The sequence below is a fragment of the Kogia breviceps genome, chromosome 2, assembly GCF_026419965.1.
Source record: "Kogia breviceps isolate mKogBre1 chromosome 2, mKogBre1 haplotype 1, whole genome shotgun sequence".
In the NCBI taxonomy this organism is placed as follows: Eukaryota; Metazoa; Chordata; class Mammalia; order Artiodactyla; family Physeteridae; genus Kogia; species Kogia breviceps.
Genome location: NC_081311.1, coordinates 132,377,953 through 132,393,371, shown reverse-complemented (window position 1 = coordinate 132,393,371; position 15,419 = coordinate 132,377,953). Strand labels below are relative to the sequence as shown.

General features: G+C 39.8%; 1 protein-coding gene across 3 annotated transcripts in view; it reads left to right on the top strand.

Moving 5' to 3' along the window:
* Window positions 1-6,071: 6,071 nt before the first annotated feature.
* Window positions 6,072-15,419, top strand: part of IFIH1 (interferon induced with helicase C domain 1) — a 58,012-nt gene continuing 48,664 nt past the window's right edge. For all 3 annotated transcript variants that reach the window (XM_067026184.1, XM_067026185.1, XM_059052558.2), the window contains exons 1-2: window positions 6,072-7,884; window positions 14,764-14,932. In XM_067026184.1, the coding sequence (XP_066882285.1) occupies window positions 7,429-7,884; window positions 14,764-14,932 (625 nt within the window). In that variant the 5' untranslated portion in view covers window positions 6,072-7,428. The remainder of the gene's footprint in view (window positions 7,885-14,763; window positions 14,933-15,419) is intronic.

Genomic DNA, 15,419 nt, shown 5'->3' with positions numbered 1-15,419 from the left:
AGTATTTTGAGCAGGTATCACTTTATTTTAGAGGAGGTGTCACAGCCCAGTTCTAGCCAATGAGACATATAAAAAAAAATTCTGCTGTGAGACTCCAGGGACACTTTTTTTTTCCTTCACTGTGGAGAAGGCAAGTGGGAGAAACTCTATGTTCCATCCTGCTACAACCTACTTTTAACTGGAGTTGTAGGAAGAAATGATGTTCAGAGCTGTAGTAGCCATTTTGCTACCATGAGAGAAAAGCCAAGAAAATTACAGGACACATCCTACAGCTCTGACCTCAATGAATCATTGGCTCTTCTTGTTATGTGAGAAAAATCAATTCCTGTTGCTGGGCCACACCTACTCAGGCATCATCTTTACCTTGCAGCTGAAAGTATGCCTACTGAGATGGCCCTTCGTATCCTGTAGAGCATGGTAAGTCTGGCACAGTTCCTAAGATGTCTGACAATCCCTGGAGGGCTTATGCTCTCATTGTCTCTCTTGGATGGAATTCCAATCCATGCTCACTGTCTCACTTTCTACAGATACACTTTTCTCTCTATGTAGCTCTGCTCCACCACATGGGGCCACTGCCTCTCCTTTATTAACCAAAGCACCACAACACAAACCTGTTACGTGTGGCAGCCTTTCATGGAAGACCTGGGACTAAGAAGAGTCAGTACAGCAAAGGCAACACAGGAATGAACTTATTATATCCTGGCTATCCCTGCCGCAGGGAATCTCTCACAGATTCCTTCTCCCCTTGGAATGTCAACACAATCTACCTATGGAGATCTCTTCCTTGGAAACCTCTTCCTCACAGCTGAGGCCACCTCAGCTCACTCTCCAATGAACAGATGTTGAGTGTGTATAGGTATGTGCACACACATGTATTTACACATATATTTGTGCAATTAAATATTGGTAGGTAATGCATTTGAAATATTAATAATGCCTATCTCTGGGGGATAGGATTATAAGTAATTCATATAATCTTCTTCAATATGATGTGATTTTCCCCCTGAAATTTCTACAGTAAATATAAACTACTTTTTAAAAAAAATTAATTTTTTTGGAAAGGATTCAATTCAGGAACAAATCTGCTGGACAGCATGTCTGGCAATAGGCTATGAAATATATTCAAGTACCATGTATTAATATACCAACATTTGTCACAAAGCAATAATAACGCTAGCAATTTGTAATATTCTACTTCTAAGATCTAAATGTTGAATTTGTTTTCCTCCCAGAGCTTTCTCTTCTTTCACCTCCACACCTTCCCCCTTCATTCTTATTAATACTGCTCTTCAAATTTAACACAATCCCTAGCCCTTGGGAAGCTCTCTAGAGCTGTAGTCTCCAAGTACTTTGTTCTTTTTTAAAAAATAAATTCATTTATTTATTTTTGGCTGTGTTGGGTCTTCATTTCTGTGCGAGTTGTGGCACAGAAAGAAAGTTATTTCTTTAGTTGTGGTAAGCGGGGGCCACTCCTCATCACGGTGCGCGGGCCTCTCACCATTGTGGCCTCTCTCGTTGCGGAGCACAGGCTCCAGACGCGCAGGCTCAGTAGTTGTGGCTCACGGGTCTAGTTGCTCCACGGCATGTGGGATCCTCTCAGACCAGGGCTCGAACCCGTGTCCCCTGCATTGGCAGGCAGATTCTCAACCACTGTGCCACCAGGGAAGCCCCTAGTGCTTTGTTCTTGATCCCTATCAGCTAAAATATTTGAACACGGACCCCCAATAAATAAATATATATATATATATTTAGAAAATCTTTACATGTACAAATATAATGACATATCCTAAAATACAAACAACAATACAAACTTAAAATTAAGGGATCAGACAAAAGTGAAATAAGATTTTAAAATGCAACTGATATAATCTACTGTATTAATAATAAAAATAATTTGTAATTGACAATGCTTTATTTTTTAAAAAAATCTTATTGTAACCACGTGATTTAGCAGCTCAAAAGTTTGGTTCAATTTATCTCAATATTTGATTTCAATAACTCATTCTGGGCTTCCCTGGTGGCTCAGTGGTTGAGAGTCTGCCTGCCGATGCAGGGGACACGGGTTCGTACCCCGGTCCGGAAAGATCCCACATGCCGCGGAGCGGCTGGGCCCGTGAGCCATGGCTGCTGGGTCTGTGCGTCCAGAGCCTGTGCTCCGCAATGGGAGAGGCCACAGCAGTGAGAGGCTTGCGTACCACAAAAAAAAAAAAAAAAAAAAAAGAAAACAAAACTAAGCAATAACTCATGTCTCCTACTCCTACTTCAAGACTTTGTCAGCTATATAGGAGCAGAGGTGAAACGAAAATATTTAACTAAGTATATGGGCTGGGTATTAAGCAACTAGAGCAGCCACTCCTCAATCAGAATGGACACAGGCCGAGACATCTAACTCCACAGTGCTCACCAGCTAGATGTCAACCAGGATTTCAAGGAAAAGACAGTGGCACTCTACCTACATTTGACTGTAGTTTGTTCTTGAGAATTTATTGTAAAATAAAGTAAAAGAAAAAGAAAAGCTCAGCTAATTTATACCTTTGAGGCAAAGGTGTTGTTTTAAAGGTGTGAAAATATGGAAGTAACTGCTTTTAAAAGGACTTAAGCTATGGAGGAAGTATTTAGAAAAATGGATGTTTGGAAAATGTTTCACTGACACCTGATACTTTTGCCAAAACTTTTCATTATGTAGAAAAGCTTTCACATGTGCACACTTAAAATCAAAAGTTTATAACTGAATTTTTGGAAGTAATTAAGAAATGGATATCATGATCTAGTAAACTTAGAAATTTTTCTATTTTGGACCTATTTGTTTTTGAAATATAAACAATATCCTTTTTTTTAACATCTTTATTGGCATATACTTGCTTTACAATGTTGTGTTAGTTTCTGCTGTGCAGCAAAGTGAATCAGCTATATGCATACGTATATCCCCATATACCCTCCCTCTTGCGCCTCCCTCCCACCCTCCCTATCCCACCCCTCTAGGTGGCCACAAAGCACCCAGCTGATCTCCCTGTGCTATGCGGCTGCTTCCCACTAGCTATCTAATTGAGAATGGACTTGAGGACACGGGGAGGGGGAAGGGTAAACTGGGACGAAGTGAGAGAGTAGCATTACATATAAACGGTATCCTTTCAATAAACTTTTCTGCTAAATCAGCCTATCAGCTTTTGTTTCTTGCAAAAAGGGATTCTGTGTAAGTATCAGTTAGATGACTAGTTATTATATAATGTTTATGTGTATAACTAAGTTATTTCCTCTATCAACTGTACATTCGTTGAGGGCTAGCAACACCTCTTACTCATCGTTTGTATAAAAATGCTGGCAGTCATCTATAGGGCATGTATAACATTCCAGGATTAGTGCTAAGTGCTTCCAACAACCTTATGACATAGTACTGGTATCATCATCATTCTCATTTTACAACTGAGAAATTTCAGGTTATTTTCCTAAGATCACACAGCAATTAAGAGGCAGTGCTGAGATGTGAATCCTGATATCCTGAGCTCACAGTCTCTAAGCTTAATCACAGCTCTATTCTGCTAGTCAAAGGGCATCTAACTGTAAATTACACAGAATAGGCTCTTTATTGATACAATTTAGTAAACAACTGAAAAAACCAGAGCAACAATTCTAGAAGCATTTCCTCATCAAATTAAATTTATTGTCATTTTCTTTGGAAAAGGCATTACTGCCATGTGTGGCCATTAAATTGTAGTTCTAGTTTGTCAAAAAAGTGGCAGTTATGATTTTTACTATTTCTTAGCTGTAGAAAACTCAAATGGTAAGTTGGATAACAGCAAGAATCTGTTATCTAGTATCTTCCTGAATTACAATTTTAAAAACAAAAATGCTAAAAGGTGACTTTTAAAACTGATGGAGACTGAAATATTTCTTTTGGATTTAAAAAGAAAAGGCAGCTCTAGAAAAAAGGAAAAGATATAGCTCAGTATGACTTCTTACCTCAAAGGAGAAAGGAAACAGAAACTTATGTTTCGAAACAATAAGGAGGATGATAATAAAAGTTATCTGAAGAAATGTGACAGAGGAAACCCCTATTAAAACAAAAAGAAGAAAATAAACTAAACCATGGTGCAAAAATATAGATGAAGAAAAAGGATACATTTTGAGAGATTGGCTTTCTTTTTCCTCAACTTCTTTCCTCCAGCAGTGGCCCTATCAAGACTATGGTAGATTCCTAAAATAAAAGAGGTTTCTATTTTCCCTCAGGATCAGTCCTCATCACTCAATCTTCATCCAGCAAAGTGACTCTTACCTGAAAGTAAATATGTATTGATAATTTTTATTGATGGGTATTATGTGATGCTAACGGTGAGGGTCAGGAGAGGGCATCTATATGGAATATCAACCAGTGAAACTGCAATGTGCATTATTAGCTAGATCTTACCATAGTCCTCATAGCACTTATCCTCACCTGGCACACTGTATATTTTCTAGTTATTATGTATTTTCTGTCTTCCCACTCCCATTAGAATGTCAGACCCATAAAAGTAGGAACTTTGTTTAGTTTTATAAACTGCCCCTAGAGCAACACTGGTCACACAGTAGGTTCTTCTTCTTTTTTTTTTTTTTTTTTTTTAAAGATTTACATAGTTAATTTATTTTTTGGCTGCTTTGGGTCTTTGTTGCCGTGCACGGGCTTTCCCTATTTGCAGTGAGCGGGGGCTACTTACTCTTCGTTGCAGTGCGAGGGCTTCTCACTGAGGTGGCTTCTCTTGCTGTGAAGCACGGGCTCTAGGCGTGCAGGCTTCAGTAGTTGTGGCACACGGCCTTAGTTGCTCTGCGGCATGTGGGATCTTCCCGGACCAGGGCTCGAACCCATGTCCCATGCATTGGCAGGTATATTCTTAAGTGCCACCAGGGAAGCCCCACATAGTAGGTTCTTAGTAACAATTTTTTAAGTGATTGAATGAATGAATAAATGATATAATCTAAATACCAAACATTTAAACTTCCACTTATTTTTTTTTTGCGGTACGCGGGCCTCTCACTGTTGTGGCCTCTTCCGTTGCGGAGCACAGGCTCCTGACGCGCAGGCTCACTGGCCATGTCTCACGGGCCCAGCCGCTCCACGGCATGTGGGATCTTCCTGCACCGGGGCACGAACCCGTGTCCCCTGCATCGGCAGGCGGAATCTCAACCACTGCACCACCAGGGAAGCCCTAAACTTCCACTTTTGACCCTCTTTCACCAGGACAGCAATTCTGTGGCGTTAAGAAGATGTCATTATTTCCCCATATTTAATAGGCAACCCCTTTTTATTCCCCAATGTTTGAAACTAAAGGACAGACGGATGAGTAACAGGGGACAGAATGTTTTTTGGTTTGTTTGTTTGTTTGTTCTTGCTTTAACATACTGAATAAAACCTGCCAGCACCTGAGGGGGTGAGGGGGACTTTAATAGCCCTAACAGATATCTTTGTAGACACATAACTAAAATTGATAATTTGTATACTTCTGTAGAAATGTCTAGTGTGGTTATCTTCTACCTACAAGATAAACTCTCCAAAGTAAATAAAGATATGGTAATATTTTATGAAGAGACAGCAAAGAATAGCATAAATCAGGCTCACCTGCAAGGCCAAGGTTCTATTTCACTTCAACAACTTTCACTGTGTGTTTGACATTAAGCCAGCTGCTGGGTCAAGGCAAATAAAATTCCCATTCAGGGGGAAAATCAGCAAGGGCCTACTATTTGTAGAGTATTGTACTGGTCCTGAGTAAATATGTCCTTTCTTCAAGCAGCTTACAATCCTTGGGGAAGAAAAAAGGCTTAGCTACATAATATAATTAGAAAATAATATAAGACGACAGCTATAAAGTACTCAACTGGGTATTTTCTATGCCTCCGGTAAATACAAAGATTCTGTGTTTCACTTCTCCAGTCCAAAACTCCACCAAGCTTCCCTGGCCTATCCAGACTTCATTGAATGTGCATTGCTAGCAGATTCCTTTTCCTAAATATATCTTTTGATAGCCTAAATGAACCCTTCCTCCTCCATATAATTCTGGACCATGAGGTTCTCATTATTAAGCCGATAAACTACCACCCACAGTCACCCAGGGCTGCAGAACACCTGAAGGAATAGCAACGTGAAGGACTCACATCTATGTGGCTTCTGCACTGAACCAAAGCTGCCACTTTTCAGTGTGGGTGTCTTTTCTTTTCCCTCATGACATAGACAAATGTTGATGTTTACTACAAGTTGGTACATTAGTTGCTAATTAAGTTCCTAGCTGCTTCAGCCAAAACTTGCTGTATTGAATCCAAGAAAAGAATGGCAGCTACATCAAAAATAAGTTGTTGGGGGATTTTGTTTTGTTTTATTAAAGAAAAGTTGTATATTAAAGAATATGGGGAACTTACATACTGGGAGTTGGGAAACCTTCAGTCTTGGCTTCCTCCTAAGCTGAGTTGGTGGGTCAAGGCCTTCAGCGTCTGTCACCAGGCCTTGGTCAAAAGCCGAATAAATACTACTATCTATGCATGAGGCAATACAGTTAATTGTTTATCATTACTTGCTCTTTTGCATACCCACCCACAAATTCCCAAAGAGTTACTTCTTGGGGACCCACAGAAGGGCAGGTTTGTTCTGGAAAGGGTACAGAGGTCACTTCATCCTGGGGTTCTGGGCTTAACACATCTCTGAAAAGATGTCTTCTTAGCTTCATCTCTCTGCCTGTTCCCTGTAATCTTACCACTCAGGCGGGGCCAGGGGCTGCCTGCATTCACCAGTCAACGCTAACACCTTGCTGTTGACATCAGGGTCTGTAGCAGTTTCTCTTCCCCTCTGGGCTGGGAAGCCCCCAGTGACGCGCTTTCACCCCCTCCACATCTTAGCTGACAAGGGGTGATGCGAGACGGCCCTGGGAAAGAAGTCTGAATTTTAAGGCCGAAGCCTGCAAGGTAGACGAAATACCCGCTGGCATTGCTGGAGCGCTGCTGCCTTACTCGCTGGAAGAGAGAATTCCCTTTCCTTTTCTTTTTCCCCACACAGCCCTTGACCGAAGGGCTGTGCATACCGGAACCGACCAAAGGGTGGCTCCTCCCAGACCAGACACTCCCCGCCGGGCGGATTCCGTGTGGGAAGTCCTGAAGAAGAGAATCGAAACAGAAACCGAAGTCAGGCAAACGATATAACTGCCTGGCGGAAAGCTGGCCCCGAAGCTTCCACCCCAGTGCTCAGACGAGGCGCACCGGTCCCCGGCCCCAGCGAGCGCCCGCCGCCGCCGCGTCCTGCCTACCTGCGCGCCCGCCTGGGCGTCGTGTAGGCAACCCCGTCGTTGTCAGGAGCATCGCTGCAGACCCTGCCGCTCCAAAGCAGCGGGCCACACATCTCATCCGCTGAGCTGAGTACAGCAACTTGTCCGTCCACTGGGGAGAATCTTCTCCCGCCTCTGAGAAGGAAAGATGTCGTCGGATGGGTATTCCGCAGACAAGAATTTCTGCTATCTCATTTCGTGTTTCAGGGCCCGAGTGAAAATGTACATCCAGGTAGAGCCAGTATTGGACTACCTGACCTTTCTACCTGCAGAGGTGAAAGAGCAGATTCAGAGGACGGCCGCCACCACTGGGAACATGCAGGCAGCTGATCTGCTTCTGAACACCTTGGAGAAGGGGGTCTGGCCCCCCGGCTGGACTAGGATGTTTGTGGACGCCCTCCGGCTAGCAGGCAACCCCTTAGCCGCCCGTTACGTGAACCCTGAGCTCACCGACTTGCCCTCTCCATCCTTTGAGAATGCTCACGATGAGTGTCTCCAATTGCTGAACCTCCTTCAGCCCACACTGGTGGACAAGCTTCTGGTTACAGATGTCTTGGATAGATGTGTGGAGGAGGAGCTGTTGACAGTTGAAGACAGAAATCGGGTAGGTGTCAGTTCAAATGGAGCTGGACTTTTAGGCAGATACAGGTATTGCACCTGGGGGTTGTTCCTCCATTTTCCCCATTCCAAATGTTCTTTGATATTTTTTGGTAAATTTGGATCCCTCCTTGAGAAGAGAATATCTAGGCTTTTAAAAACATAATTTTGAAAACGGCTATTTTTCTAATTCTTTCACTGAAATAAACTAAAGAGGAGCTAACTCTAGAATAATGATGTATGCTAATAGACAACATTTATTAAACACTTACTGTTTGCAATTAGTATCATTTGCAAAATGTATTATCAGAGTTCATGCTCACAATGATCTATTGAGGTTTTTTTATGTTATTAACTGTGCCGTTTTACAGATGAGAAAACTGAGACAGTTTAAATAACTTCCCGAAGTTCTCCCAGGAAGACATTAGCAGAGCTAGGGATTTAGTTCCTGATATTGTGAAATTTTATGTCTTACTTTATAAAGTTCCATAGAACAGGGATCAGCAAACCATGATCCATGGGCTAAATCCAGCCCCAAAGCTAAGAATGGTGTTTAAAATTTAAAATTTTCAGTTCATAAAGAAAGTTTATTGGAACACAGCCATGCTCATTCATTTACATGCTACGATTGCTCTTGCGCTTTAAGAGCATTTGAACAGAGACTTATAGCCCACAAAGCCTAAAATATTTATTATCTGGGCTTTAAACAAAAAATTTGCCAATCTCTGGCCTATATTATGCACTATACCATTCAATTTTGGTCCAAATGGGGAAACTACATAGTACACACACACAGACACACACACTGTTTTTTTTCTTTACTCAAAGTTTCAACTCTCTAGGAATCAAAAATTGGAGATAATTAACTGAAAAAATATGTTGCTAGTTGCAGTTTTCCATATTAATAAAAGAATAGTGGATTTTTTACGTGGCATTTTGACAGGATGAATTTTACAGGTGACTTTACACTTAATGTTTTATTGTTCATTGTTTTTCAGTGAGTGAGGATTTACTGTGGAGTATAGAAAGAAATGCTTACCTATTTAAATCTGTCTTACTCAGGGTGTGTGTCAAAAGTCTTATTTTGAAAGGCATGTAGGCAAATAAACCCATTTTGGGGGTCAAAGTCTAACATGCTATGATTTTTGACACCTTCTTTCTCTCTTTTTAATTCATCAACTGTTTGTATCTTTGTTACAAAGTTCTGGGCACAGGACTCCTATCAGCCTATGATGTGACTTGGTCTTTAGTGACTAAAGTTAATACTCCTTTGTCCACTTGACAGCCATAGGGCCTGTCCAAAGACCCAAGCATGCATCTAATTTTGATGACTGGTTTTCCCAACTAGTAAATTACTTTACAGTGTTGTCGGTAACGTTTATGTAGTTTTGTGTATTGAGAACCAGCTAGAACGCATTATAGTAGTCCAGCTGGATATGACAAATGTGTACATCACTGTGGCAGAAACTTAATTTGGAAGACAGTATGCAGCCTTCAAGCCAGCTGGAGATGGAAGATGGCATTTCCAGCCACAGTAGCTGTTAGGAAGTCCAGAAGCAACAGAGTCCAGTAACACCACAAAGCTGTTTATGTTTGGTGGGTACGATGTCCCGATTGCCAGTGAAACAGCACTTCTCCTTATTTACTCTAAATATGTCTGCCTATCAGCATCACTTTTGTCTTGCCTGGATTGAATTTCTGCCAGCGAGTTTTTATCCAAGTTCTTGATTCTGGCAAGCTTGGAAGCAGTTAGCAGGAATGCAAGGAATTTGACACAAAGAAGATATAGAGTAAAGGGACATTTGTGTAGTGGTAGCAGTTAAGGCCAAAGCAACCCAAATTCTCCCTCAGAGTCGTATTTCAAAGGAGGCCCTGAAAGCTAGAGGAGCTATGTATCTGAGGCTTGCAAAGGAGCAATAGTGTCTGTGTGAAACTTTGGAGTAGTTTTTGTACATGTCATTTAACAGGTACCATCAGTCTCAAAAGGAATCAATGGCGGATGATGGAAAGCCACCACTAGGTTTAGAAGAATCCACAGCATGTTGATACGGGGTCCTTGAGGAATGTTTATCGTATAACAGCAAAGTGTAGTGGGGAAAGCATGGGAATTTGGAATGGCAAGACCTGGATTTGAGATCTATCTCTGTTTCTTACCGTTTGTGTTACTTTGGACCAAATTATTTGTTTCCTGATCCTAAGTGTACCCATGAAAATGGACATAATAATAATTTCCTCTCTCATTCACAGTATTTTATTGAACATGAGTGAGAAATAGTATTTATGAAAAAGCTTTATAAATGAGAAAGAGCTGTTTGGTTATGATGATGACTTCTATTATTTATTTGGTCACATTTCCTTGTGAATTTAAAGTTCCAGGGATTTAGGTAAATACCCCATGTTGAAATTGAGATCTGCTTCCTGAAGTCCGTGGATTAGACTGTGATTTGAGGGAGAAACAATGTTTTTCATCTAAGGATGAAACCAGAACCCAGTTAGGACTAAGTATAATATTGGTGCTTAATTAAGTGTTGATTGATTGGATTTATTTCCAATGAATTGTCTGGAATAAGAAATGGAAACACTTGGAGTAATGAATTGCCTTGCCAGGCATTGGGGAATGGATGGGTGGATGATGAATATAAGATCTCCAAATCTGCTTTTATGACACCTTAAAATAACATTTAACTAAGAAATCAGAACTTCTAAAAAACATTTTATTTTAATGCTTTTCCTGCTTTCCAGTTGACACTTTCTACTTGGTCTTGGATTCTCACCTCCACCTCCCAATCCCTGCCCCTCTTACATAAGCACTTCTAAAACAATGATCCTAGATTTAGTTTTGTGACCAGCAGGTACCCAAAGAAATTTATTTAATTGACTGATTATTCATTCATTCGGTTTAAATTTATGGAGTGGCACCTTGCACCAGACACCATGCTAGTGCTGAAATGATTGGAGAATAACACAAATACTGTCTGTGCTTTCATGGAGTTTACAATGCAGTGTTGATCAGTGTTCATTCTTCTAACAAATAATTAAAGAATATCTAGTATATGTGAGGCACTATTGCAAACACTGAGGACTCAGCAATAAATACAAGAATCACTTTATAGATCATTATAATAGAATGCTCCCTAACAGTAAGGGGGTGTCTCTGTACTGGCCTGCTTCTATTTAGGATGCTAAGTGACATCGTAGCACATCCATGACTTAGACAGCCATGAACTGTGGATCATATAAACATTTCTATAGTGTTTTTTAAAAAAATTAATTAATTTATTTATTCATTTATTTATTTTTGGCTGTGTTGGGTCTTTGTTGCTGTGCAGGCATTCTCTAGTTGCTGTGGGCGGGGCCTACTCTTCATTGTGGTGCGCTGGCATCTCACTGCAGTGGCTTCTCTTTTTGTTGCAGAGCAAGGGCTCTAGGTACACCGGCTTCAGTAGTTGTGGCACGCAAGCTCAGTAGTTGTGGCTCACGGACTCTAGAGTGCAGGCTCAGTAGTTGTGGCGCACGGGCTTAGTTGTCCGCGGCATGTGGGATCTTCCCGGACCAGGGCTCAAACCCGTGTCCCCTGCATTGGCAGGCGGATTCTTAACCACTGCGTCACCAGGGAAGCCCCTCCATAGTGTCTTAATATCAATTTGAACAGCTTAAGTAAGCTGCATGTTTCAGCCCTGCCCAGTTCAAAGCATCAAACATCTATAGTCCTAGAAGACCCTCTGTACCCTTCATTTACACCATAGAACTGCAGATAATATCACCAGTCCAGCTAGAAACCCTCCAGTTCCATCTACATGAAGTAGAGTATTAGAGTTAATCTCCTTTTAGCTCATTGTAATGTCAGGTAAATTAGATGGGTAAGGATTTCATTAGCAACAAAAAGTACAAATAAGAAATTAGTTATGTCATTGTGACAATACATAGTCATTCAGAAAGACATTAACTTTTGGAGGGAACTTGTTCTTTAAAAATTCTTTGTTTTTAACGTAAGAGTTTTGCTTCCTGATTTACTGGTACTGAGGGTTGAGCTCTGCTATATTAAAAAGTCACCATTATATTTAAATAGCTATCTACCGTTGTTCTGAGGGTGGAGAAAGCATTTTAATCTAACTTTACAATTGTGTTGGCAAGCCAGTGCTTAAACGAAATATCTTTGGTTTCTCTACTGATTTCTGTTAGAAAAAAACATAGATCAAAGAATTCAGGATATGAAAGCATTGAACTGTATTACCCACAAATTCATATTTATTTTACACTCTATAAATTAGTTAACAATGTATCCATAGACATTTTTAACTTCATATTCAGAGAATACATTCAGTGGGGAAGGAACATGAGTGGGAATCATTAAATGTCCTATTTCAGGATCAAGTCTAAATATTCATTTCCCAAGAATTTCAGTAATCAAGTGTATATATTGGGATCTTATATATAGGAGAACAGATTAAGTAAAAAACATTGTGTGATTGCTTTAAAGGGAATTGATGTACTTTCTAGCACCCAAACTAGGAAGATTTCTTAAAAATTCAGAATCTTGATGACCCTGCTAAAATTGCACAGGTATTATGTAGTTCCACATTCAAATAATAAAAATACTTGCAGGAAATAATGGCATAATGATTCTCAAATGCCTGAACTCAGTAAGTCCAAAGCAAGCTTGACAAATACAATTCTATAGTAAAGATCGACTAACTGGTTAATAGTCAAAGAAAATTTAGTGGATATAATATGCTTAGGTTTTAAAGTATAAGTATTTATTACAGTGTTTCACTTGTTCATTTTAGAGAAATGCTTTCTGATTGCTACTTCTGTGGAATGAGTTTAAAGCTGATAAAAGGCTGAGATAATTAAAAATGGAAATGGTTGAGTTAAAATAAGGTGCTCAAACCAGTCTCATTTAGCATCTTTAGAGACTACTGCTTAAATTAGCAGATAATAATAGAGATGTTACAAACATCAGAGAAGACAAAGAATTTCCATTAGAAAATTAACAAAATTAGAGAAAAGTAGGAAATGAGCAAGAATCTGCTTAGAAATGCTGTGGGGGAGATGGACTGAAATCGCCTAAATTTTATTAAGTCAAGTAATCATTTTAACCACTTCTTGTCAGAAAATGAACTTAAAATTGGAGACAATTACCAGCTATAATTATAGCTCAGTAAGGCAGTATTCAGCCTCTGGAGCCAATGCCTGGGTTCTAATTCTACCTCTGCCATTTACTAGCTTTGTGGCCTTAGGGAGGTAACTGGATTTCTCTGAGCCTTGGATTTCTGATCTGTAAAATGGGTTAATATCGGCATCTTCTTCAGAGTTGTTGGGTTGATATATGCAAAACATGTATAATAACATAATTATCTATTAGCTAATGAAACGAACATATCCTTTGGGTAGAAATCATGTGGTATAACCTTGTACTAAGTAGTGTCTGCTGGTGAAATGTTTGTAAAGATAGATGCTTTTCCCAGTCATCATAATAATAAACACTGAATTTGTACCAGACATTGTTCCAAAAATGTGAATTCCTGAAATTAAATGGTTACTGGATATATTTATAGGACTAGAAAATACACAAATTCATAGGAAACAATTAGTCTAGCTGAATAGTCCATATTATACATGTAGAAGTTGGGCAAATGTTGAGAAAGACCTTTGAGAGTATGTAAGTTAGTACTTCTTACCTAAGCTGCTGATTAGAATCAAGAGGTGCTTTTGAAAAACATTTCTGGTTTCCCCCCATGGACAAATCAGAATCTCTGGGGCTAGATTTCAGACATCAGTATTTTCTAAAGCTCCTCAGGTGATTCTAACGTGCAGCGAGGACGGACAAACGCTGTAATTTCATTTCAGTTGCTTCATTTTACACATGTAGAAACTGAGGTCTGGAGAGGAAGTGGCTTGACTAATGGCCCAGCAAGGTGATGGTGTCCTGCCTAATTTCTTTCTGGTCTAAATGTGATCTTTTCTCCAAATGTCTGGTGCTGTATTAAGAACTGGGGAGATGCACTGTAATAATGATTACACAAATGATTCACATTTAAAAAGATTTACTAGGGCTTCCCTGGTGGCGCAGTGGTTGGGAGTCCGCCTGCGGATGCAGGGGACACAGGTTCGTGCCCCGGTCCGGGAAGATCCCACATGCCGCGGAGCGGCTGGGCCCGTGAGCCATGGCCGCTGAGCCTGCGCGTCCGGAGCCTGTGCTCCGCAACGGGAGAAGCCACAACAGTGAGAGGCCCGCGCACCGCAAAAAAAAAAAAAAAAAAAAAAGTAATGAATGGATATAGAAATGCTTCTGCCCAATACTTAAAAAAAGGAATATAGAAATAAATTTGTCTTATAATATTGAGTAAATACAAATTTTTAAAAAATGTGTTATAGCAGTAATAAATAATACAAATATTAAAGAATATAAATCTCTGATAGTAATTACTTATTCCATAATGGTAATAGTGAAGAAAGAGAGGTCGGATAAGAAATGTTTGATTTCCTATTTATAGACTCCATGAGTTGAAAAGAAATAGCAAGCCCTAGATATACAGAAAGAAATTGATGCAAATAGACATAACATGGCTAGAGATTAAAGACACCTTCTTTTGCACCCCTTATTCAGAATGGTGGAGGTAAAACATCTGTTTCCTAAGTGTCAGCTTTGAATATCTCAATAGCTTAAAAAAATAGTGTATATTTAAAAGGGGGATTGGCCCAGGAATTTTTTTCCCCTCTAGAATCCAAAATTTCTGTAAGCGGTATTGCTATTTTCTTTAGTATTTGAATATGAGCCTTTATACATGTGCTTAATTGCGCAATTTTTCTAAAGACTAGTTCCTGTTTAAATTTATTCATAAGATAGTTGGACTTCTTTAATTCTACTTTTGTCTTAAAACAGGTTTCTGCTGCAGAAAATAATGGAAATGAAGCAGGGGTAAGAGAGCTACTGAAAAGGATCGTGCAGAAAGAAAACTGGTTTTCTACATTTCTGACTGTTCTGAGGCAAACAGGAAACTATGGGCTTGCCCAGGAGTTAACAGGCACCGATTGCTATGAAAGCAATGCAGGTATTGCTAATCCTGCAAAGGAAGGGTTTTTGCTTTTTGCCTAGTGACTGAGAGTTTAATGAAGCCTGTAGATGCAGTGCCAAATACTAGGGTATTTAGAATCAAAATTTCAAGCGATTTTGAGAGGTATGTTTTCCTCTTTTTACAAATGAGGAAACTGCTGCTTGGGAAAAGATGAACCTTCCAAAGACCACAGCACTCAGCAAGCTGGGCTGGAGTATTGGCAGCTGACTCCTTGTCCAACAAGTTTTCCATTTCCCATCTTATTTTGGAAACAGAGTGATTGTCTGAGATTTTTATCAAGATAATTTTAACATTGCCTAGACAAATAAATTGGAAGAAAATTATTTTAGTGGTTATTACAACTGCTGCATAGTCTTCTGGACATTTATGTAAATTTTTAAGGAATTTATTAAACATTTGATAAGAGGTCTGTAATTGCTAACATATCACAGTGTTACTTTCTGTGAGCTTTTAATATTATTCA